A 27,367-nucleotide genomic window follows, 5' to 3' on the forward strand; every position below is an offset into this window, starting at 1 on the left:
CTTGCAATTGCTCCATCTGAAGAAGCACGCAATTGCAAGGGCTTGCATGGTCCCCAAGGGCCGCTGCCGCGCTCCCCGCTCGCCGCGCTTCCCGCTCGCCGCCGCCGAACATGCAAGCCCTTGCAATTGCTCCATCCGAAGAAGCACGCAATTGCAAGGGCTTGCATGGTCCCCAAGGGCCGCTGCCGCGCTCCCCGCTGCCACGCTCCCCGCTCGCCGCGCTCCCCGCTCGCCGCCGCCGAACATGCAAGCCCTTACAATTGCTCCATCCGAAGAAGCACGCAATTGCAAGGGCTTGCATGGTCCCCAAGGGCCGCTGCCGCGCTCGCCGCGCTCCCCGCCGCCGAATATGCAAGCCCTTGCAATTGCTCCATCTGAAGAAGCACGCAATTGCAAGGGCTTGCATGGTCCCCAAGGGCCGCTGCCGCGCTCCTCGCTCGCCGCGCTCCCCGCTGCCGCCGCCGAACATGCAAGCCCTTGCAATTGCTCCATCCGAAGAAGCACGCAATTGTAAGGGCTTGCATGGTCCCCAAGGGCCGCTGCCGCGCTCCCCGCTGCCGCGCTCCTCCCTCACCGCGCTCCCCGCTACCGCCGCCGAACATGCAAGCCCTTGCAATTGCTCCATCCGAAGAAGCACGCAATTGCAAGGGCTTGCATGGTCCCCAAGGGCCGCTGCCGCGCTCCCCGCTCGCCGCGCTCCCCGCTCGCCGCCGCCGAACATGCAAGCCCTTGCAATTGCTCCAGATGAAGAAGCACGCAATTGCAAGGGCTTGCATGGTCCCCAAGGGCCGCTGCCGCGCTCCCCGCTGCCGCCACCGAACATGCAAGCCCTTACAACTGCTCCAGACGAAGAAGCAAGCGGCTGGGAGACCGCGGCGGCATCTACCTCCTGCGCCCGTCAGCTGGCGCGGTGCGGTGGGAGGTGGCATTCGCTCCATAAGACGCACAGACATTTTCCCCCATCTTTTGGGGGAGAAAAAGTGCGTCTTATGGTGCGAAAAATACGGTAAATGTTGCCTTTTACTGCAGCAGTCCCCAACCTTTCCGGCTTGGTGGACCAGCAGGGGGGAGAGAGTATGGTTCTGTCCGAGCAGCAGGCAGGCACGTGGGCATGCGCAACTCCATTTGTGTAAGCAGCGGGCATGTGTGCCTGTCGCTCGCACAAGTGGAGCTGCGCTCGCACGCTGCTTGTGCAGCCCAGTTCCAAACAGGCTGCAACCTCGCGGCCCGGGGTTGGGGACTCCAGCTTTAGTGAACCTAGGAAGCATGTCATAGCAGCCTCCGCCAGTGAACACCCATCCCTTTGAGATCTGGCAGGATCCCCCCCTTAACCTTCCAGAAAGCCATTAAGAGGTGGCTTTAACTCCAAGTATTAAGAGAGCAAGGGTAGAGCTCAGGAGATTACATTGCGAGATGAATGTAATTATTGGACCAGGTGTATGGTTTTTCTTCTTTATGTTGTATTATTTTTATTGTATTTTTACTACTTTGTTAGCAACTCAGAGTTGTGTCTCGCAAAATGGGCAACTATATAAATCTTTTTAAAAATCACTCATTCACTCCTGGATCCTGATTGTTTCCATTTGCCTTGGGAGCAGTTAAAGATAAGTATACATTGGGCCAAATGGAATTTTTTTGATTATTACTGCTCACAGAAAGAACTGCTTGCATATTTTCAACAATTTAATTCATTTACAACACATCTTTCTATAAAAATTGAACGTTTCAAATAAGTTTCTCCAGCATTGCAACCATATTATGTTTAATTTATATTTATTTATTTTTATCCCACCTTTATTTTATAAATAATTCAAGGCGGCAAACAAATTAATATTCCTTCCTTTTCTTATTTTCCCCGCAACAGCCCTAGGAGGTGGGTTGAGCTGAGAGAGGTGTGATTGGTCCAAAATCATCCAGCTGGCTTTCATGTCTAAGGCGGGGCTAGAATTCAGTCTCCTGGTTTCTAGCGTGGTGTCTTAGCCACCAGACCAATTGGACTAAGCACTAGACAAAACATAATACTTTTTATCTACTTATTAATACAAGAACTGGATGTACTAAACAACAATGAGAATCTGAAGCCTTGAAATGGGAGAGAAAGCTGCCTCATTTGACCTGGCAGTTTCTAAATTTTACAGACCTCTTTCTTCAGACGTCGAACTATATGCACCTTGTAATTTTAAAAGAAATGTCAACTAAAATCCTATTTCTGCACTGGCTGCCCTCCTGTCGGGCAAGATCCCTACTCAGACTCCTGGATTTAATCCCAGGTCCAGTGTTGAAGTTCCTTCATCTTTGAGGGTTGGGTGACTTTAATCTCCATGCACTGGCTAGAACCAGGACAGGCGGGATTTCATGGCCTCCACTTATGAAGATCAAGTGATCATGAATAATCGTTCGTCCATCATACTCAGGCTGTTATATTTTTGACCTCATTTTGCCTCAGAGCACTTGTTACACGATCTTGATATGGCTAGCATATCTTTTGTCCCACTGGTATGCTTAATTTCCTAATCTAAATAAAATTGTCATCCAAGTGATCAGGCTGATTTAAGATAAACCACAACATGCATATCATGGAAAAGAATGTATTCAAACAAATGTTCAGGAGAGTTCCCAGCAACAGGTAGCCTATTCTGTTGAATGCCTGATGAATTGAAAGCAACAGGAGGTGATCTAGTCCTTGAAGTTGACCACTCCAACCAGCCTTGACTCTTGGCTTGACTTTTCATGGGCATGGTCTGTGGTAGAGGCAGGGGAACATTTTGCAACATTAGTTAGATTCTTCTGAGGTTATGGGTTCTGATGAAATGTAGAGGATGTAGTCTTTCAGGTCCTCTGCCACCTATGGGCTAGATCTATGCCTTAACTGAGTCCTCCAGGGGAAGAACAAATGTGACTAGCTGATGTAAATTTCCATTCCTGGATTACAATAAATGGGTAGCTCCGAACTGTGTTTAGGTTTCTGGGAAAATCCAGTCTATGCCTGTCTTGGGGAGCTTCACAATTATATATCTTAAATGATAAGTCCACAGTACAGCACCAGTGTGCCTAGCAACACTTCCTTAGTTCTCTCCAGACCCCACAGATCATCTGATTTTATTTGTTTTGTTTAGACATCTTTTAAATAGCTGGTGATTGCCAAAAAAAGAATACAGAATATCTTGAGAGGAAGATTTATCTTTTGCTAAATGTCTGTTTTATGAGCAAACCCACCACACTAATCATTTTGTGAGATGCCCACAAAAGATTTTGAAAATTTCAAATATACCCAGTGGTTCCAAAAGTTAAAACTCATGATTTAAACTTCACTTCTTCTTTTGTACCTAACTTGTAAAGAATTTAGAATTTACTTTGGAGAAAGTATGAAAGAGCCATTGATGGGGGAAGAAAAGACAAAGCCATTAAGGAAGGATTTGGAGAAGAGACTTCACACTCTAGAGACTGAAACAAGTGTGAGAAAGAAACTCAAAATAATCCCCCCCTGATTTTGTTTATATAAAATGGGACAGAGAAAAATTTGGATAGAGTAGATTCCTTACATCCCTGAGGTTATCTATTTCTTGATCTGGTCAATCTCAAAGAGCAAATTACATCTGTCCTTCTGTCTACTGCTCTAACCATAATCCTTAAAGTTTTGCTGTTCTGACTGTGCAAGGTAAATTTTCCATCTTGGTCTGTTGTGAATGAGCGTTTCATGATCTTTTATCTTTTTTCATTCATACTGTTCATCAATGCATAGTTAGAGCTGTTGAAAAGTTACATATAATTCATGAAGCAAAGGTTAACTGCTTCTGTGCAAAACCAGCTTCTTAATTACAGACATTACATTATTTCATAAGAAGAAAGCAATGAATAAAGACAATACACACTTATCAGTTTTGCTACTGTTACTGAATATCTTTTATCCACCTGAAAATTACTATCAAAAGATTTCTAAAGAAAAATTGTACTTTTAGGATAATCACATTAACACTAGACATCAAAATGAACTTTACATCATTATTGTCTTACATATTTTCACAATAAAACAGTTAATTAAAATTAAAATAAACACATTTTGCAAAATGTGTACTTCCTTTGAATTATAAAAATAAATCTGATAAAATACAAATATTCAAAAACCATGTCCATATATGTTGGATTCTCCTCAAGAAACTCCTAAGCCAGTATCCTTCACAACAAGCAAAAGTTAACCACCAATGCTATGTCTACCCTGGAACCAATCTACATCAGGACTTTGCCAAATCAAGGCAACACATCTATACCACAGTGCTTGCCTTCTGGAAGAAAAATAAGGGGAAAAAATTCCAAGCATCTATTTCAGGGGTGTCAAACTGCATCACGAGGAAACCGCGCCCAACCCATTGCCGGCAATGGGGAAAAAATTCCGATACGTCACGCGATAATCATGTGATGTCACGAGTTTGACATGTCTGATCTATTCAAACCATTCACCATAATGAGAAGGTTCCACTGATCTACCAGAACATCTGTCCAGTCATATGCTCAGTCAAGCCGCAGAATTCATGCTGAATTCTTGCATGGGGCTTAAGAACTCACACAAAATATACTATTCTGTGCAAACACTGAAGATTTTTTCTCCACTTTAGACATAAGAAATACTTTCAAAGCAAGAAACAAGACAAGACATTTTATCATATTCCCCATATCCTGGGAAAGCAGACAACTGCAGATCACTTCAAATGCCAAATACATTTTTAAAAAACACATAGATATATGTTTATATCATAATTCACGTCAACACAACACAAAACACAACATGCTTTGCTACTGTGTGCCCTTGTATTCACTCATAATAACTTCACTTTTGGCATAACATGTAACTGCAGATTAGTGGCAAAACTGTAGACGCATGCATAGCTCCCAGATATTCAGACATCTTCATAGCTACCTAGAACAGCACTTTCTCAATTCTTATTCTTCAAAGAAATCCTTTACGTGAGATTCCTTGATGACATTTAAATGAGTATCTTGTTAAATTCCTTCATTGTTTCAACAGCTTCCACACCACAACAGTCTTCATCCTCAATCTATCTACAGAACAAGCCCATTTCCATGATATCATGGCAAAACTAGAAATTGAGCACATAAACACCAGGTTATACAGGAAGCCTACAGATCTCCATGCATACTGTATGCTTCAGTTTCCATTCAGAATACATCAAATATATCATCTATAATTATATCCTTACAACCATATTTGTTTTAAGTCAAAACAGGAAAAAGCCCTAGCAAACGCCTACCTATTTAAGCTTAAGTGGAGGTGAGTTGCATTTGCTTTGATTTACTGAAATGACCCTCATAGGCTTATTCAGGTTTTTAAAATTTAAAATAGAGGTAGAATGAATTACTTTACAGGTCAGCTGTATGTTCACTCTGATACATTAGAGATCTCTAGAAGCTTGGCCTGCTGGAGATGCCCATTACAGAATCAGATAATAAAGCAATAATTTTAAAAACCTGAAAATTAGACTGGGAAATGAATGGTAGCTACATCTAAAACAGAGTTGGCTGGCTAACATTGTCCCGAAGAAGCGCCGATCAGCTGGAAAGCAGCACTGATCCTGGCGCTTCCGCTGAGCCCTGACAGCCCTGCAGCTCCAGCCATCTCTCGCTCAGGCTTGTGCGGTGCTGCCACCGGTTCAGCTCATTCGCCTCCCCCGCTACCCCTTTTCTAGGATGGTCGCGTACCACCTGCCAGGTGCCAATGTACCACAGGTGGTACCCGTACCACTGGTTGAAAAGCCCTGTTCTATACAACACCATTCCCCCTGAAATTCAAAAAGAAAAAGAAAAAAAAAGAAAAGCAAACAAATAGTTTTGGAGTTTTAGGAAGGCTATTAAAAAGTGGATCTTCCAGCAGAGAGCTGGTATATCCTAATGTTATTCCCTTTGGTTTTGGAGTATTTGTTCAGTATAATTGACATTTCCAGAGTTTATATCTACAGACATATTCTGATTTTTGTATTGTAATTTTGTTAGTTTTAACCTGATTTACAGAGAATATACATGATGTTCAGAGTCATCAGTAACTAGAATGAAATAAGCACAGCAAATAAATAAATGAACAAAATGCTAATGTTATGTCCTGTAAAGGAAGAACAAGACCCTCAAACAGGTCTTCTACGATGGTTTAGTATCATCTGATCATACCCAATAAGCAAATTCTTTATATCAAAAGAGGTACTCCTCGACTTATAGCCATAATCAAGCTCAGAACTACGGTTGTAAGTCATGTGGGTCATCAAGTGACCAACTCCATTTTACAAACAATTTTTCCAGTGGTCCTTAAGTGAATCATCATGGTCGTTAAGTGAATATGTGGCTGTTAAGCAAACACGTCTGCAATGGGCGGGGTTTTTTGTTTTTTTGTTTTGCTGGAAACCAGAAGCAAACACCATTTTCCAGCAAAAAAAATCATAAATCAAGGTCATTTGATGACAGGACACAGCAAACAGCCATAAATGTGAGACAGCTGCCGAGTGTTCAAAATAAGAATATATGTCTGTGAGGAGGAAAGAATTAGAACTTCAGTTCCAGATCGTAAGTCCCTTTTTTTGGATCCGTGGTAACTTTGAACATTCACTGAGAAGTCAAGGACTCTCTATATAGAATATTTCATTTCCTTTTTTTAAAGTAATACAAAATATTACATTTAATATATACCCCCTCCCCAAAACTGGTAGATTTATTGCAAGAGAAAATGCTTGAATATATACTACAATGTTATACGGACAACACAGAGATATAGTAGCTGNGTAGCAGCAAGCACCATCACCATTCTTGAAGGATCATCATTCTCCAGAGCTCCACCTACACCTAAAGGAGCAACAATAGAGCTAGAGTACATGGTGCTTTTCTATGGTTGTTCACATTAATTTGAGGTTTTACATGCACTATACTGTGCTCTGAATCTTGGAAGCAAAAAGATGTCACATCTTAGTTTTAGAAACATCACATAATGTAGGGGAAAATGAATGAAAGACCCTATATATTTAGAAAGGGATGATTTTACACCTGCCTGCCCACCCGCTCAGACTTTGTAGAACCTGCCTGCGGTACCTGCTCACCTGCCCCATAGTTCTCACCCAAAGCTCTCACCTACTGACCTGCTGAGACTCCCTCCTCTTCCTGTGTCAGTTCCTGCTTAATGTTAGCATGGTCTTGGGATTACGATGGCCTTATGACTGCATGGCTTAGCAACAGAAATTCCAGTGCCAATTGCCATCATAACCCAATGACTACCTGCATGTTAAACTTTAAAAAAAATATGCCACAAAAAAAGACAACATTTGCAATAGTGGCAAATATCTGCAGCTCGGGGGTAGGATGAGGGTGAAGGTTCGTTCTCTGAGCTTGAGGGTTGGTTTCCAAACGTTTCGTTACTAGGCCAGGTAACATCTTCAGTGGTGTTTAGTGGATGTCTGTGTCAGTGTTCTACTTATATAAGGGCTTCAGGTGTGGGAGTGTCAAGTGAGGGTCTTGTGATGGGCCAGGTGTGAGTCATCAGAGAGAGGCTTGTGATGGGGAGGTACTTCATGTCAGGGTTGTTGGGAGGGTGTGAATTAGTGGGTCAGGAGTGAGTCATCAATAGGAGGCTGGTAATGGGTCTTGTGATGGGGAGATTATATTAGATCAGGGTCATTGGAAGGTGAACTGCTGGGGGGGGAGGAAAGAGGGGCTTAAGGGTTGGTGCTGTCTCCAGATGGCTCTTCGATTGATTTGGATTCTGAGGGGTTCATATGCTGGTCGTAGATCAATATGTCTGTTGATGGAATTGCTTGTAGAAAGCCAGGCTTCGATGAATGACAACATTTGCAGCCCCATCTCTTCAGGGAACTCCAAATTTCTACAGTTCTCAGAATCCCCAAAGGTCAGTTTTTTAAAAGTGGTCTCTGGATGCACAAGTCGCCTGAACCAAGTTTAAAGGATGACCCTATGGAACTTTTCCTTTAAAGTCCTTCCCTCCTTCACTGGGTCTATTCTACAACAATGTATAAAACAAGAAAAAGACCCCCCAATGCAGGCAGAACAAACCCTATTTACCATCCATCTGAACCAGCAGCTCTGACTTGACTCGGCGGCTTGCCTCATGTTCATCCACAGTCCCTCTGCGACTACAGATAGAGTCTATTTCATCAATGAAAATGGTTGTAGGAGCATAAAACTTGGCCTTAAAACAAAGACAAATATTTCTTATGTGACATAGGGATTCATAAGGTTTTTTAAAAAAATCATACACAATACCCTCAGCGTTAACAGTCATATTTAACAAAGATAGATACCAATAAATTTTCTTAAAGACCCTATATGTTTCTTGCCAAATCAAGACAGTTGTGAATTTAAGGAATGTCCTACAGATGCACAAAAACAAATAGTATATCAAGCTAAGACATAGATATGCAGGAAATTGTTGAGGTTGTCCATTTAAACCACCAACCCCAAACCAATTCAATATGGACATTTATAGTATAATACACTCATTGTAATGTACATTGACTGCCCTGAAATCATTTTACAAAGAAAAGGAGCCAAGAACAAATTATGCAAATAAGAGTAACATCTGAGGGAATCAACAATACCTACCATTTCAAACAGCAAACGAACTAATTTTTCAGACTCGCCTCGATATTTTGATGTGAGCGTGGAGGAAGACACATTGAAAAATGTAGTTCCACATTCTGTAGCGACAGCTTTTGCTAGCATGGTTTTACCAGTCCCAGGAGGGCCAACCATAAGCACTCCCTGAAATTAAAATCCAAACAACTGAAGAGACCACAAGCCTGATGCGGGCATATAACAACATAATACAATTAAATTAATCTATGCATAACTTAGATTGTGGATCCTCAGACCTAGGTTTTCTCAAACAATGATGTGATGAGGCTTGATTATCTACAAATTCTGTATATCCTGGATCTCTTGGCAACTTTCAATACCATCAGCCATGGTACCCTTCTGGACTGGCTGCAAGGACTGGAAGTAAGAGGCAGTTTTGCAGTGGTTCTCCTCCTTCCTATGTAGCCAGTTGGTATTAGTGGGAAGGGAAAGGTCCAGCCCTAATCCTCTTTAATGTTGAGCACCTCTACCCAAAACTGATCGGTGGAGCCATCCAACGGCATAGAGGTCAACATTCAACAGCAAATTATATCCAGTAATGATACCCGGCTGATGTCATCACAGTGCTTACCCAGTGCCTAGAGGCTGTGAGGATCTGGAGGGTGAGCTTCTTTTTGGGTGCAATACAAGGTACTTTTAAAGCCCTTTATGACACAGGGCCAGGTTATTTGTGGAACTGCCTCTTTTTGAGGATATATGCCTGTCTCACTAGATTGGATAAAGTGGGCATACTCCAGGTCCTTTCCCTTCAATGTTGCCTTTTACTGCAGCAGTCCCCAACCTTTCCGGCTTGGTGGACCAGCAGGGGGGTGAGAGTATGGTTCTGTCCGAGCAGCAGGCAGGCACGTGGGCATGCGCAACTCCATTTGTGTAAGCAGCAGGCATGTGTGCCTGTCGCTCGCACGCTGCTTTTGCGGCCCAGTTCCAAACAGGCTGCAACCTCGCGGCCCGGGGTTGGGGACTCCAGCTTTAGTGAACCTAGGAAGCATGTCATAGCAGCCTCCGCCAGTGAACACCCATCCCTTTGAGATCTGGCAGGATCCCACCCCCCCTTAACCTTCCAGAAAGCCATTAAGAGGTGGCTTTAACTCCAAGTATTGAGAGAGCAAGGGTAGAGCTCAGGAGATTACATTGTGAGATGAATGTAATTATTGGATCAGGTGTATGATTTTTCTTCTTTATGTTGTATTATTTTTATTGTATTTTTACTACTTTGTTAGCAACTCAGAGTTGTGTCTCGCAAAATGGGCAACTATATAAATCTTTTTAAAAATCACTCATTCACTCCTGGATCCTGGTTGTTTCCATTTGCCTTGGGAGCAGTTAAAGATAATTTATACATTGGGCCAAATGGAATTTCTTTGATTATTACTGCTCACAGAAAGAACTGCTTGCATATTTTCAACAATTTAATTCATTTACAACACATCTTTCTATAAAAATTGAACGTTTCAAATAAGTTTCTCCAGCATTGCAACCATATTACGTTTCATTTATATTTATTTATTTTTATCCCACCTTTATTTTATAAATAATTCAAGGCGGCAAACAAATTAATATTCCTTCCTTTTCTTATTTTCCCCACAACAGCCCTAGGAGGTGGGTTGAGCTGAGAGAGGTGTGATTGGTCCAAAATCATCCAGCTGGCTTTCATGTCTAAGGCGGGGCTAGAATTCAGTCTCCTGGTTTCTAGCGTGGTGTCTTAGCCACCAGACCAATTGGACTAAGCACTAGACAAAACATAATACTTTTTATCTACTTATTAATACAAGAACTGGATGTGCTAAACAACAATGAGAATCTGAAGCCTTGAAATGGGAGAGAAAGCTGCCTCATTTGACCTGGCAGTTTCTAAATTTTACAGACCTCTTTCTTCAGATGTCGAACTATATGCACTTTGTAATTTTAAAAGAAATGTCAACTAAAATCCTATTTCTGCAATGGCTGCCCTCCTGTCAGGCAAGATCCCTATTCAGACTCCTGGATTTAATCCCAGGTCGTGTTGAGGTTCCTTCATCTTTGAGGGTTGGGTGACTTTAATCTCCATGCACTGGCTAGAACTAGGACAGGTGGGATTTCATGGCCTCCACTTATGAAGATCAAGTGATCATGAGTAATATTTCGCCCATCATACTCAGGCTGTTATATTTTTGACCTCATTTTGCCTCAGAGCATTTGTTACACGATCTTGATATGGCTAGCATATCTTTTGTCGCACTGGTATGCTTAATTTCCTAGTCTAAATAAAATTGTCATCCAAGTGATCAGGCTGATTTAAGATAAACCACAACATGCATATCATGGAAAAGAATGTATTCAAACAAATGTTCAGGAGAGTTCCCAGCAACAGGTAGCCTATTCTGTTGAATGCCTGATGAATTGAAAGCAACAGGAGGTGATCTAATCCTTGAAGTTGACCACTCCAACCAGCCTTGACTCTTGGCTTGACTTTTCATGGGCATGGTCTGTGGTAGAGGCAGGGGAACATTTTGCAACATTAGTTAGATTCTTCCGAGGTTATGGGTTCTGATGAAATGTAGAGGATGTAGTCTTTCAGGTCCTCTGCCACCTATGGGCTAGATCTATGCCTTAACTGAGTCCTCCAGGGGAAGAACAAATGTGACTAGCTGATGTAAATTTCCATTCCTGGATTACAATAAATGGGCAGCTCCGAACTGTGTTTAGGTTTCTGGGAAAATCCGGTCTATGCCTGTCTTGGGGAGATTCACAATTATATATCTTAAATGATAAGTCCACAGTACAGCACCAGTGTGCCTAGCAACACTTCCTTAGTTCTCTCCAGACCCCACAGATCATCTGATTTTATTTGTTTTGTTTAGACATCTTTTAAATAGCTGGTGATTGCCAAAAAAAGAATACAGAATATCTTGAGAGGAAGATTTATCTTTTGCTAAATGTCTGTTTTATGAGCAAACCCACCACACTAATCATTTTGTGAGATGCCCACAAAAGATTTTGAAAATTTCAAATATACCCAGTGGTTCCAAAAGTTAAAACTCATGATTTAAACTTCACTTCTTCTTTTGTACCTAACTTGTAAAGAATTTAGAATTTACTTTGGAGAAAGTATGAAAGAGCCATTGATGGGGGAAGAAAGGACAAAGCCATTAAGGAAGGATTTGGAGAAGAGACTTCACACTCTAGAGACTGAAACAAGTGTGAGAAAGAAACTCAAAATAATCCCCCCCTGATTTTGTTTATATAAAATGGGACAGAGAAAAATTTGGATAGAGTAGATTCCTTACATCCCTGAGGTTATCTATTTCTTGATCTGGTCAATCTCAAAGAGCAAATTACATCTGTCCTTCTGTCTACTGCTCTAACCATAATCCTTAAAGTTTTGCTGTTCTGACTGTGCAAGGTAAATTTTCCATCTTGGTCTGTTGTGAATGAGCGTCTCATGATCTTTTATCTTTTTTCATTCATACTGTTCATCAATGCATAGTTAGAGCTGTTGAAAAGTTACATATAATTCATGAAGCAAAGGTTAACTGCTTCTGTGCAAAACCAGCTTCTTAATTACAGACATTACATTATTTCATAAGAAGAAAGCAATGAATAAAGACAATACACACTTATCAGTTTTGCTACTGTTACTGAATATCTTTTATCCACCTGAAAATTACTATCAAAAGATTTCTAAAGAAAAAATGTACTTTTAGGATAATCACATTAACACTAGACATCAAAATGAACTTTACATCATTATTGTCTTACATATTTTCACAATAAAACAGTTAATTAAAACTAAAATAAACACATTTTGCAAAATGTGTACTTCCTTTGAATTATAAAAATAAATCTGATAAAATACAAATATTCAAAAACCATGTCCATATATGTTGGATTCTCCTCAAGAAACTCCTAAGCCAGTTTCCTTCACAACAAGCAAAAGTTAACCACCAATGCTATGTCTACCCTGGAACCCAATCTACACCAGGACTTTGCCAAATCAAGGCAACACATCTACTGTATACCACAGTGCTTGCCTTCTGGAAGAAAAATAAGGGGAAAGAATTCCAAGCATCTATTTCAGGGGTGTCAAACTGCATCACGAGGAAACCGCGCCCAACCCATTGCCGGCAATGGGGAAAAAATTCCGATACGTCACATGATGTCATGTGATGTCACGAGTTTGACATGTCTGATCTATTCAAACCATTCACCATAATGAGAAGGTTCCACTGATCTACCAGAACATCTCTCCAGTCATATCCTCAGTCAAGCTAAAGAATTCATGCTGAATTCTTGCATGAGGCTTAAGAACTCACACAAAATATACTATTCTGTGCAAACACTGAAGATTTTTTCTCCACTTCAGACATAAGAAATACGTTCAAAGCAAGAAACAAGACAAGACATTTTATCATATTTCCCATATCCTGGGAATGCAGACAACTGCAGATCACTTCAAATGCCAAATACATTTTTAAAAAACACATAGATATATGTTTATATCATAATTCACGTCAACACAACACAAAACACAACATGCTTTGCTACTGTGTGCCCTTGTATTCACTCATAATAACTTCACTTTTGGCATAACATGTAACTGCAGATTAGTGGCAAAACTGTAGACTCATGCATAGCTCCCAGATATTCAAACATCTTCATAGCTACCTAGAACAGCACTTTCTCAATTCTTATTCTTCAAAGAAATCCTTTACGTGACATTCCTTGATGACATTTAAATGAGTATCTTGTTAAATTCCTTCATTGTTTCAACAGCTTCCGCACCACAAGTCTTCATCCTCAATCTATCTACAGAACAAGCCCACCTCCATGATATCATGGCAAAACTAGAAATTGGGCACATAAACACCAGGTTATACAGGAAGCCTACAGATCTCCATGCATACTGTATGCTTCAGTTTCCATTCAGAATACATCAAATATATCATCTATAATTATATCCTTACAACCACATTTGTTTTAAGTCAAAACAGGAAAAAGCCCTAGCAAACGCCTACCTATTCAAGCTTAAGTGGAGGTGAGTTGCATTTGCTTTGATTTACTGAAATGACCCTCATAGGCTTATTCAGGTTTTTAAAATTTAAAATAGAGGTAGAATGAATTACTTTACAGGTCAGCTGTATGTTCACTCTGATACATTAGAGATCTCTAGAAGCTTGGCCTGCTGGAGATGCCGATTACAGAATCAGATAATAAAGCAATAATTTTAAAAACCTGAAAATTAGACTGGGAAATGAATGGTAGCTACATCTAAAACAGGGTTGGCTGGCTAACATTGTCCCGAAGAAGCGCCGATCAGCTGGAAAGCAGCACTGATCCTGGCGCTTCCGCTGAGCCCTGACAGCCCTGCAGCTCCAGCCATCTCTCGCTCAGGCTTGTGCGGTGCTGCCACCGGTTCAGCTCATTCGCCTCCCCCGCTACCCCTTTTCTAGGATGGTCGCATACCACCTGCCAGGTGCCAATGTACCACAGGTGGTACCCGTACCACTGGTTGAAAAGCCCTGTTCTATACAATACCATTCCCCCTGAAATTCAAAAAGAAAAAGAAAAAAAAGAAAAGCAAACAAATAGTTTTGGAGTTTTAGGAAGGCTATTAAAAAGTGGATCTTCCAGCAGAGAGCTGGTATATCCTAATGTTATTCCCTTTGGTTTTGGAGTATTTGTTCAGTATAATTGACATTTCCAGAGTTTATATCTACAGACATATTCTGATTTTTGTATTGTAATTTTGTTAGTTTTAACCTGATTTACAGAGAATATACATGATGTTCAGAGTCATCAGTAACTAGAATGAAATAAGCACAGCAAATAAATAAATGAACAAAATGCTAATGTTATGTCCTGTAAAGGAAGAACAAAACCCTCAAACAGGTCTTCTACGATGGTTTAGTATCATCTGATCATACCCAATAAGCAAATTCTTTATATCAAGAGGGGTACTCCTCGACTTACAGCCATAATCAAGCTCAGAATTACGGTTGTAAGTCATGTGGGTCATCAAGTGACCAACTCCATTTTACAAACAATTTTTCCAGTGGTCCTTAAGTGAATCATCATGGTCATTAAGTGAATATGTGGCTGTTAAGCAAACACGTCTGCAATGGGCGGGGTTTTTTGTTTTTTTGTTTTGCTGGAAACCAGAAGCAAACACCATTTTCCAGCAAAAAAAAATCATAAATCAAGGTCATTTGATGACAGGACACAGCAAACAGCCATAAATGTGAGACAGCTGCCGAGTGTTCAAAATAAGAATATATGTCTGTGGGGAGGAAAGAATTAGAACTTCAGCTCCAGATCGTAAGTCCCTTTTTGTGGATCCGTGGTAACTTTGAACATTCACTGAGAAGTCAAGGACTCTCTATATAGAATATTTCATTTCCTTTTTTTAAAGTAATACAAAATATTACATTTAATATATACCCCCTCCCCAAAACTGGTAGATTTATTGCAAGAGAAAATGCTTGAATATATACTACAATGTTATACGGACAACACAGAGATATAGTAGCTGGAGGGTTCTTACTTTCCAAGGTCTTCTGATTCCTTTGAAAAAATCTGGCATCCATAGTGGAAGAACAACTGCTTCTCTTAATAATTTTTTGGCTTCTTCTAAATCTGCGATATCATCCCTATGGAAAATAAAATTCAGATTTAGAAGGATAATCTCTCCCTCTTTTTTTCAACAACAAATATATAAATAAATGTTAAGTGCTTGCACTTCATTGATAAAATATATGATGACAAGCTCTTGCACAGGATGCTAGTACAATTCATTGTTCTGAAAAATGACCTTCCATTTAAAAGACATGCGGAAAATGACTTGCAGCTAAGCGCAGAACAGAATGTTCAGTTTAAAAATAGGTTTCTTGAAAACATGATTATCAAGGCAACACCTAAAAAGCTTTTCAGCATTGTTGCACATTTTAATGAGTGTCTGTAATGAGCCTTTTGTTCATGGTACTATTTAGACAAGAAGTGTGCTTCGTAAGCATAATAGCACTCACAATTAGCTCAAGAAGCTTTTCTGCTGTAACAGAACTGGAAGGAACAACTCTAGTCTGATATGGGCTCCGCTATATAGACTTGCTTCCTGTCTGTTTTCAACCATCTAGAGTTGGCTACAGTCTCCAAACTCTAGTCTAGGGCGACGCTCAAAGCTGGCCCATCTACTGAGCACTTGAAACACCTATCTCAAATATCTCCTTAGTCTTTCAGTAATTCTCTGTTTTAGTAATAATAGTTATTTTAGTCAAGGACAGGAAATCTGCATACATCTGCAGCCCAGAACCCCAATATATGAGTACAGTAAACTGGCAATGGTTTTGCAGATTAGAGACAATTAAGATATTGTTATTTTAAGGACAGGCAGAATGAATAGGAGGAAACCCTGGATCACATTCAGAATTTCAAATGACAGAATTGCTACTTTTCAGTAAGCTCCTTAAAACACTATAAAGTCCAGTTCTCTGTGATCCACAATATGGGAAATGATAATGAAAAATAAAGATTTTAGGAGCTCACATAACTTACCTGCTAACTTAGAATCGTAATGGCTGCTAAAATAACTTGAGAATTAAAGATATTTCTGGAAATCTTATTTGAGCTATTTTCAACACTTTTCCAGTTTCAAATGTTTATGATCCCATCTAGACTTAACAGTAATTATTGTTCTATTATGGGTGCCTTGTGAGGAGCTATAATGCTTTAAAGCTAATGTGTCTCCATATGGTGTCTGTAACTTTCAGATTTCTCCAAGTAGATATTTATAGCTATATAAACAGCTTCTAACAGCACAAACTTTCATAAAACAATATGCAATAACACATTTAAAATTTAACATAATCATACCTTTATGTAATGATATAGAAAATTATTGGTAATTATCAGTTTTTCAAATCTAAAAATTCTATTATACATGCTTCTCTTATTCAGAAGGCAAGATTTTCAGGATAGCATACTCTCAATATACAAACTGCCCAAAGGATTTTAGCTGATAATAGACTATTCCTCTTTGATCTTCTCTTGACAGTAATTTGCTATGAATTAGCACTCTTAAATTATTTTAAATGTCATGCATCTATGAAATATTATTCTATCCTTTAAAACAGGAAAAGTACTGCAAAGATATCTAAAGTGTTATCCAAAATAACTCCAGATATGAAATAAATAGTTATTATGTTATTATTATACTCTCAGTTTATTGTTCTGCATCCATCTAATCCATCAAGCCTTGCAAAACCATTAATTTTTATTGTGCAAAATATCTCTTGAGTTTTTCTTAATATCAGCATACTACAAAATAACCACAATAATTGCCCACATGTCAACATCCACAATAAATATTAATATATCTCATTTTACAAAATAATTACTATACCAATGAATACTTAGATTTCTTGACACAATGTCTCTCTCAAGAGCTTCAACCAAATCTTTATCATATCCTGTTCCATCAAATTTCTGAATTTCACTGTCACCACCACCATCCTGGGGGATCTTCTTTCCCTGGATAAAGGAGTTAGAAGCATGTAAGTATACACCTATATTTCTTTTTCTCCTCTTAAACAATTATCTGGGTTCTACTCAGATAAATTTGATGAATTGTAGTTGTGGGATGAAGGAACCAAAACTAGTAACTAGCCATCATAAAAATACCAGGAATTTCCAATATTATCTTTCATGAAAAATGGAAATTTGAAAGGAGATCTGAAGGCCAGATGACCATTGTGGGAGAGACAGAATAAGCTGCACTCAGGAGTTGTTTAGATATATCCAGCTTAAATCAGAAAAGAACAGAATTATTTTTCTTTTTTCTTCTGGGGACTTCATTTCCTTTGAGTTAGTTTCAAAACATAAATGTCTACTATATGCAAGATTGGATCCACCCAACATTGGCAAATACAGAAGGAAGGAAGGAAGGAAGGAAGGAAGGAAGGAAGGAAGGAAGGAAGGAAGGAAGGAAGGAAGGAAGGAAGGAAGGAAGGAAGGAAGGAAGATTGGTAAAGTAGCTAAGTGATAAAGCACTGGCCCTACTCCCTCACCCTATCTATGACACCATCTAAATGCAGGATTAAGAGTGCAGATACTTTTTGGCTTACCCATTCTGAGAGCAGTCCCAATTTCTTCTCAATCTAGTATCTGTGATGAACCAGTGAACATCACAGCTTTATAATTTGTGCCTATACCTGGCTTAATCTGGCAAACTGCTGCCCTAATTCAAACAGTTGCTCTCTCAGTGTGTGTAATGAGTGTGCTGTTTTTTATTGTTCTGGACTACACTCAAGGTGGCACCCTTCCTCTCTTTCCTTTCTTGTCTATTGCTCCTCTGTTTAGTCTGCTTTCACCGCATGTCATTATCATAAAAAAAATGGGCAGAGAGCAATGCCTCCTTCTGTTGACCTTGATCTCACCGGTAAGGTAAGCCTGTATGGCTTATTCTTTCCTTTATAAAATATTCTTGTGAGTTACAGAAAATACCTTGGGGGTGCCATAGGATATAAGTTGGAAACCTCTGCTCTAGACCCTTACCTTTTCATCCTTCCCTTTTCCTCTAGATTCCCTCTCTCGACTACTAGCAGATTTTTCATTTTTGGATATTGGTTGAGCTCTGCCCACAGGTCCCCGTTGTAATCCTGGCAATTCTCTCCGCAGAGGTTTCACTTCTCGATTGGGTCGTTTTATCTGAGGTGGGACTCTGTGTCACATGAAGGAAGCACACAAGAAACTGCTACGATGAGTAAAATTATTTCCATCTTGTATTGCTATTCAATTTCAGTCTTCCCAACACAGTGTCCTCCAGATACATATATAATATATTCAGAATTTCAAAACAGCATAGCTACTACATTAAAATTTTTATGAACTCGGTTTTGAAAGGTGCCAAAACTGAGGAAAGCTGCTCAACTCTGGGGGAAAGCTAATGTTCAAACTGCATATCCTGATCTCTAAGGAGCCAGTGTATGGTCATGCTTTGGGGCGGAAGGTATGCTACCTCACAGCTACACAATTCTTTGTATCCACATAATCCCTTTCATCCCTTTTCATTGCTGTGCAGATGGTGATGATAGAAATTAAGTGAAGACATTTAAAAACTACATATGCATCTCGCAAAATGGAGCAGGAACTAGGAAATCGGGGGAATTGTAGAGACAGAGACAGATGCTAGAAAAAAAGTAAAAAGATGAAAAAAATAAGGCTAAGGAGTTAGCAATACAGTCTGGTAACAACAGGTGCAAGAAAGAATAGGAGCAGAAGCTCAATTCAGGCATTGCACCAAACTGCAGTTAAGGAAACTTAGTTACAATTCTGTGTGAAGTCCAAAACAAATTAAGGTTTTTAACAGTCCAGCATACTGGAATCTAGGAATTATGGTTAGAAGTAGTTTTGAAAATAATTATAGTTTGGTAAAGTCTTCCATGAAAATCTGTAATTATAACTGAAGTTGTTTTTAGTGACCATCATACTAACAGCAATAGTCAGCAGACCTTAATGTTATATTTGTAATGCAAACTAGCATACTAGGCTATGAATAATAGTTCAAATGTTTGATGCGATTCTATAGTCAATGCTCATATTTTAAAAAGTGAAAAGGAGGAATAAGGTAAAACGGCTCTTTTCTCAATCATTATACCACTTTCTCTATCAAAAATGTAGTTGCTACTGTCTGCAAGTAAACATCCATCCTATTTAAGCCCAATTACCTGTGTTCAGCTGGAACCGGAGGTGGCCACACAATTGGATCTCTAAAATGTTCATCTTGATAAGATACAGGAATATCTGTAGGCTTGTCTATTTTAAAACTCTCTAACGTGTTGACAATGCTCTTTACTTGTTCAAATTCTTCTAATAATTCCTGCCGAATCTGAAAAACAAATAAATGTGAAGCTGTTCATAAATTAAATTGCAAGGCATTATAGCATGCAGTTTAAAGCAGAGCAGATAAAACTGCTGTTGGTATAAACAAAAGCAATCTGGAGGGAAACTGTTGATTTCTGGTATTCTTTGCACAAGGCAAACTAATCTGGATAAAACTCAAGTCACTCCAATACAAGGGCTGTACCAGTCTAAGATCTGCATCATACCTGTGTTTTATACACCTCACATGAGCATTCGGACAGGACTGCCTGCTTGCTTATTGTTTGTTTTAAGCAGCAGAGCTGAGAGGTTTAGACTATAAAATGAATTTTACAATTCTGCTAGATAAAACATTTCCCTTAATTTTCAATTAGAAACACAAATACCAGGCCCCTACTATGTACCCCAGAAACCCCACCTCCCTCAATTTTGCTTCTTTTTGCCAGCAGATCAAAATTGCCACAGCACTGCTACCAATCACAGTAGTATAGCAAGTTTCTCCCTCTTGCCCAGAAGGAAAAAAAATGAGCCCATAAGTTTATTCTAAAATAAAGTTATGAGGTTCTAAAAATGTCTCGCTTTATTGCCAATGGTACAAAGTGCAGCAGAAAAGATTCTTATGAAGTTATCACATAAATTTCCTTGTAAATTTTTTGCAAGGAAAAAGAAATTCAGTTACAAAGACCTCAATAGGTTTCTTTCATGTAGCCCAGAGGTGTCAAACTCAATTTCACTGAGGGCCGTATCAGCATTGCGGTTGCCCTGGGGGGGGGGGCGGGTGGGTCTGGCCAGAGTGGGTGCAGCCTACTGGGTGGGCATGGATGGAGTGGGTGTGGTCTACTGGGTGGGCGTGACCACTTCTACATCATTCGCCTCAAGGGTGCCTATGGGGGCCTGGGCAGGAGTGGGACAGATCTGAGGGTCTCTGGTAGAAGGGGGTGGGACCGGGGCAAGTGCCAAGATGGCCACCACAAAATTGTATATTGGCTCCCGGCTGGCCTGGGCCAGGGCCAAGGCAGCAGGGGCCGTTCCCTCACTGTTTCCAGGATGGCTTCGCAGGCCGCATCCGGCCCCCAGGCCTTGTGTTTGACATGTCTGATGTAGCCCAATGTATTGCTAAGTGCTGCAGAGCTTAGTCCTCTTCCTTATAACTATTTGAGAGATGGAGAGGTAGCTGAGCATTTTCCTGAATATTCAGATGTTTTAAGTGAATATTGAGAAGCGTTACTTGCTTTCTCAGGCTCCAAGAAGTCTGTAAGGCAGGGGCTGTTTGTGTAAAAACCTGGTGTATAAATATATCACTATATATTTGTGGCATATACATTTTTGTATTTCCATGTATATTAATGTGTAGGGAGGTTACACATTTTAGGTTACACATTTTAAATGTACAAGCATATGCTTTCGTTTGTGGAGCTCAGTGGCAGGTGTTCCTATTCTCCATATCCCCCAGGTTCATAACCATGATTTGATGTCAATTGCTTGAAAAGACTGCCTATCCCTGCCTTAAACCTTTAATTCTCACTCCTAATCAAAGCAATTTTAATCAAAGCAATCAATTACATTTTCTCTTAACTTATGTTCATCTCTTCATCTCTTCATTTCTTTCTGGCATTTAAATCTTAACTTTATTGGATTTACATTTAGAGCTATGCACAAAAAGGAGAATATTTTTTTTTTCAAACCCAGAAGAAATCATTGCAATCTTGTTTTGCCAGGCTATTTTGGGGCAACCATTACAGTTTTGTTCACTGGAGTTGGGAGCCTAATAAACTCAAGTAAATATATAAATAAATACAGGTCAGTAGACATAAATCCCAAAGTTTATTTGTTGCTCCAAGTTTTGGATAACCAATATCCAGGGGAATCCTTGTGTGATTTCATGAGGCAAATGCCAGGCTTCTGGCAGCAACCTGGATTGGAACTGATTATTGTAATTCCAACAAGTTTGACTTCAAATTAATACAATTATTAAGGAGGCTGAAATGAAAAGAATTCTGGTGAATAGCGAACTTTCTCTTCTCTTTTGAACAGCTCCCAAAGCTGCAAATCCCACCAGTCTATCAATCCCAATGCCTTCCTTTCCCTCCCATCAGCCACTGCCAATGTCTGAGGTAACATGGCTCCCAAAATCCCAAGTGCTTTCTCTTTTCTCCCCTCCACTGCAACCACTGATGTCAGAGCGCAGTGGTCAGATCTTTGCTAGCTGCCTGAACTGAGAGATTTTCTTCCCCAAACACAAATTATTGTGTTTTTCCAAGCTTTATTCAAATGAAAGAAGCAGTGATACGTGAATTCCAACAAGTGGAACAATTTAGAACCAATATCTCTGTGTACATTAGGATGACTTCCTGTGTCATTTTTTTTCTTCACTCTTTCTACCAGGAAGGAGACAAGTCTCTTCTGCAGCCATTCTTGCCAGTCAAGAAGAGAAATAATTTTAGTTTATTCTGCTTTGATCAGACTTCAAATACTGTATCCTTCTGGCATTTCAGTTTAAGAAGGATTCAGACAAGGGCAATGAGGATGAAGAGAGGATGAGACATAATTCCTATGAAGAGAAATTGAATGAATTGTGATTGTTTAGCTTTGAGAAAAGTGAGGGGAGGTATTGCAATAGCTAAAGTACCTGAAAGCAGAACACACAAAATACTGTAATGTTAACTTACAAATAAAAGACAGTAGGAGGAGTTAATTACCCAGAGAGATGCTGGATCCCCTTCCCATGATGTATTTAAACAGAATTTAAACAGTTTTCTATTTTACTGTATATGCCTTGATTGGATTTTTGCAACAAGCAAGGGCTTGGACTCAGGGGCTGTGAAATTCTTAACTGTAAGAATATAACAGCCTATATATTTATTTTCATAACAGCCTATTTCACCTCAAGAAGTGATCCACCTCTACCTCTTGGCCTTCAGGAAGAGCCTTACAACCTGACTCTGCCAAATGGCCTGGAGTCTCGAAGAGGGCATTCCATGCTTGAGGTGGCTAGTGGATTAAGAGACAATTCTACTTCCACCGTATTGTATATCACTTGCTTCCTTAGCCAATTTTATTAATTTTAATTTTAACATTTATAGTTTTAATATTTTGAAGTTTTATACTGTCATTTTTATCTTGTAAGCTGCCTTGAAAAGATGGGCAGCATATTAAAAGTAACAAATAAATAAATAAAGTTATCACAATTCTAGAACGGATATTTATTAAGAAGCATGATTGGTCTACTGTTTAGGGCACCAGACTAGAAACCAGGAGACTATGAGTTCTAGTCCCGCCTCAGGCATGAAAGATAGCAGGGTGAATTTGGGCCAGCCACTCTCTCTTAGACCAATTCACCTCACAGGGTTGACATTATTGTAAAAATAGGAGGAAGGTATATTAGGTATGCTTGCCACCTTCAGTTATTTTTAAAAAAATAATAAACGTGAGATGAAAATAAATACACTTGTTCAAAACACTGTTGCAATGTGTTATTTATTATTAAGTGAATTCATATTATATAGTTTTATCCATCTGATTAGAAACTACCCACCATTAAAAACACTTGTTTTTAAAAACATCAAAGGATTACACATAAAATATTTCAGGAAGTTTATACGTTTGATCAATTGGAAACATCTTTAAACTGGCATATTATTTCAAATTATTAATGTTCTAGTAAATCATTTAAATAGGAGTTTTATCAGGATCCACTTGTTTTTGTACTCTGCTTGCCTACTTCTTACAGCAAATTTTATCATTCATGTTGTAATGAAAGGTTTAGTTTATCAGCCAGCTCATCAGAAACCCTGTCACTGATTTATTGTTCACAGGGAGTAACTGGTTCCCCAAAGTCACTCAATATCTTTCATGCAAGGAATAGGAACAGAACTGATAATATTGGGGGATGAACCCTAGGAGGACTTGTACTGTAAAGCTTTGGGCCCTACTGGATTTCTCAGTAGCCTTCAATTCCATCCATCACTGTGGTATCTTCTGAACTGTAATGGGGTGGGAGCTAGAGGTCCTATTCTGCAGTATCACTCTTTCTTTAGTATGCAGTTTCAGTTGGCTTAGTGAACCCTAGGGAGGTACTGCAGGGTTAAGTTCTTTTACCACCACCCCAGCTCTTTTTAAACATCTGCATGAAGCTATTAGAAGAAGTCACCTGTCAGTTCAGGATGAGGTATCATCAGTGTGCTGATGATAGTCATGCTGCTATCCCAGGCTGCAGTGATGATGCCATGGAAATCTTGTCCTAGTATCAAGAGGGTATAAGGGTCCAATTGGGGCAAAAGAGGCTGAATCTAACCCAAATAAGATGGAGTTACATTTCATTCATCAAGATTCTTGGTCGGCTCCAGTACTGCCTCTTGAGGAGAAGCACTACACCAAAGGCTCTGATCTGCCACTTGGGGGGTTCTCCTGGACTCATGTCTACAACCGAAGGAAAGGTAAAAAATGTTGTCAGAAGGACCTTTATCCAGCTTTGGCTAATACACTGTTTGCAACCCCATGGATCTCAATGATCTCACAACTATGACTCATGCCCTCATTACAAACCAGTTGGACTACCATAATGCACTCTACGTGGGGCTGTCTTTGCAAATCACTTGGAAATTGGTTCAAAATGTGGCAGTCCGTTTATTGGCAGATATCAATCACCAACTGCCAACAGATATTTCAAAGTACTGGCAACGACCTATATGGCTTGGTGCCCACCTGCAGGATGCCTTTTCCAACCAGAATCAGTCTGTATTGTATGTTTAGCTCGGAGAAGCACTTGGTTGCTTGCACCTCATAGGTACTATTCTTCTGTTGCAATTGTCTCTCTTATGTAAGAGAGTCCCCTTGAAAGTGAAGTATGGCCCTCCTGTTACAGGCTCCAGAAGTTATTTCAGATGGATGGCATTCAGAATTACCCTCTTATTGCCATATTCAGTATCTTTATTATGTGTTATTTTTTATAATGATTATACAAAATAATAAGCAGGATTATTATTTCATTATGGTGCTGGTTTTTACTGGTTACTGATTTTTATGGATGTGTTAACTGCTTTTACTGATAATATTTATAATGAAAACTTAATTACTTATTTATTTATGATTATTAACTGCTGAATGTCTATGGCAGATTTGGCAACACATAAATGGGATAAATAAATGAGTCCTTCCAACCCCACATTTCCAAAATTTGAAGAGATCAACAGCAATACCATCAAATAATGCTGTAAAATAAAACAATTCATAAAAAGATTAACATTATTTATAAGAAAAAGAAGCTGGAGAACCACCAGCATAAACAGATAAAAGCGCTTAGAACAAACTGGTATTGGATTCTGGCATATCATAGAGATGTCACTCTGCACAGAGCAGGCATCACTAGGGAAAAAGTCCAACTCTACATCATTGCTAAATGAAATCCTGCTTTCTAATTTTGGATGCAGAACAGCTGAAAGGGCACCTTCTACAAATGTCCTCCTCAGTTTATGTATTATGTAATATATAGGGAACTATATATTCCAAGTAGCACTTCCTATTCAGAGAGGTTCCTTATTAGGCAAGGCAAATCAAGTGAGTTAGATAAGAAAATATAATCTATTTTTTTTTTGTTAAGAAAAAATTAATTTAACTGATGGTCAAGGACATTTAGTAAAAGAAGTGACATGTTCTGCTCTTAACTTGTTAATATTATACAGAGTCATATTGTCTTTCAGTGAGTTCCATTATCATATTGTTATTCTACTACATAAGAAACCTTAACAGCAATTAATTTCTTTAAACATTTGCACTCAAACCTTTTGTTATTATACCTGCTGCCACTTGCCCTTCAATGTTGGGTCTCTGATCGACTGACAATGCCGTTGAATTTGCTGGATGACACCCTGGTAATAAACCATGGAAGAGTCATAATTTCCAAGAAGTGCATATTCTCTTCCTTTTTTAGCATTATCACAAATCTCAGCCAAATTCATCTTCTTTGAGAAATCTACAATACAATGTGAAACAATACAGTAAAAATTAAATTACCCTTAGGCACAAAAAACTTTCTTTCACTTAGAACCATAATTGCAATTTTTATTAAAGTCCATTTTATTGTTTTTATTTTATTGTTTTGTTATACTAGTTATGAAACCTGTCAATCATTCTGGAGAAGCTATACAATCATTTTTTTTACTTTTAAAATTTCAGCAAGAACTGCCCACATATTTGCTACCACTACTATATATTCAGAACTAGAAATCTGATTTTCTGAAATAAAAATGACAGCTAAGTTCTTAGAACTATATATTGTACTTTCTCTTCACTTTCCCTCTTCCAAATTGCAATGCACACAATACATCCTTAAGAAATGGATTTTTCAGCTCAATACAGAAAAATCATGGATATATAACTAAGAAGAAATTTGATAATATATAGTGAGTTCTAGCTCTCTGATTCCCCTATCTCTTTTCATTCACTATTAGTTTTACTTTTTTATATTTTGTACTAATTGTATAAGGTTAACATTTCTATTTAATCACTTTTTTCATGAATTTTTTCATGATTTTTTTTCATGAATGTTCATGATTTTTTTTCATGAAAATGCTAAATACTAGCAACACAATCTCTGATTGGGGACAGATAATGTTCATAAATATGTGAATGACCTAAATGTTTAAATGATGTATTACACCATGAGGATAAGCAGCTGTAGGATTCATACATAAATAGAGTTGAATGACAAACACTAACAGCTTCTTTCCAAAACTTAACTGTTCAATAAAAATAATCTTTAATCTCCTCTAATCCTAGATGGTAAAAAAAACAACCTCACAATCTCAAAAGCCAACAAGTTTGCCCTATTTTGTTTGTATATATACTTTAGTCTTTAAAAAAGTCTCAAAACATGAGCTACATGTTATTGCAAACAAAGCTGTTTCATTTGAATATACTGAACTATTAATTGCTGGTAGCTGGCGTCTGTTCAGAACATGATCCAAACAAATTAATTCACTTGAGATACAGCAAATCCATATAGATAATTTCTCAGTGCATGGCTGAAGAAAAGCTGATGTCACCCAATTATATTTGGTATAAGGCGACACAATTCAACATTTTACAACTTATGTGATACAACAGGAAACATGTTATTAAAGATTTGTACCAACACATTCCAGCAAAAAAAACAAAGATTCTCGATCTCAAAAGAATATTATCGATCTCAAAAGAATATTATCCATGTCAAGAAATGTTCTAAGTCAGGCTGAGGACCCCAGGTAACCTTTGAGGAATGTGTCAGAGCTGCCCTTCAACAAACAGTGCTAAGACAAAATTAAATCGGGTCAATTATTATTTATTTATTGGATTACTTTATTTATTGCCAAGACTTTCTGGGGTTTACAGTAATAAACGTAAAAAATAAAGCAACCACAGCAAATAAATAAATACATGTATAAAATTGTAACATCATAAAACCATAGTTACATCCTAGGAATCAGACCCAACAGAGGGCGGGCAGTTACTGATGATGATGATGATGATGATGACCTTGGAGGTCATCTAGTCCAACCCCCTGCTCAGGCAGGAAACCCTATACCATTTCAGACAAATGGCTGTCCAGTTTCTTCTTAAAAACTTCCAGTGTTGGAGCACTCACAACTTCTGGAGGCAGGTTGTTCCACTGGTTAATTGTTCTAACTGTCAGGAAGGTTCTCCTTAGTTCTAGGTTGCTTCTCTCTTTGGTTAGTTTCCACCCGTTGCTTCTTGTCCTGCCTTCAGGCGCTTTGGAAAATAGCTTGACTCCCTCTTCTTTGTGGCAGCCCCTGAGATATTGGAACACTGCTATCATGTCCCCCCTCGTCCTTCTCTTCGTTAAACTAGACATACCCAATTCCAGCAACCGTTCCTT

General features: G+C 39.1%; 1 protein-coding gene across 1 annotated transcript in view; it reads right to left on the bottom strand.

Annotated features, from left to right (window-relative positions):
• LOC107299959 (katanin p60 ATPase-containing subunit A-like 1) overlaps nt 1-25,500 on the bottom strand; it is a 40,361-nt gene extending 14,861 nt beyond the window's left edge. Inside the window, exons 1-7 of the mRNA XM_015829303.1 lie at nt 25,290-25,500; nt 19,341-19,501; nt 18,169-18,334; nt 17,018-17,145; nt 15,164-15,269; nt 8,611-8,769; nt 8,071-8,197 (exon numbers count right to left, since the gene is read on the bottom strand). Of these exons, the coding sequence (XP_015684789.1) occupies nt 8,071-8,197; nt 8,611-8,769; nt 15,164-15,269; nt 17,018-17,145; nt 18,169-18,334; nt 19,341-19,501; nt 25,290-25,451 (1,009 nt within the window). The 5' untranslated portion in view covers nt 25,452-25,500. The remainder of the gene's footprint in view (nt 1-8,070; nt 8,198-8,610; nt 8,770-15,163; nt 15,270-17,017; nt 17,146-18,168; nt 18,335-19,340; nt 19,502-25,289) is intronic.
• Between the last annotated feature and the right edge of the window lie 1,867 nt (nt 25,501-27,367).

Source organism: Protobothrops mucrosquamatus, unplaced genomic scaffold, assembly GCF_001527695.2.
Source record: "Protobothrops mucrosquamatus isolate PMUCROS unplaced genomic scaffold, P.Mucros_1.0 scaffold5796, whole genome shotgun sequence".
NCBI lineage: Eukaryota > Metazoa > Chordata > Lepidosauria > Squamata > Viperidae > Protobothrops > Protobothrops mucrosquamatus.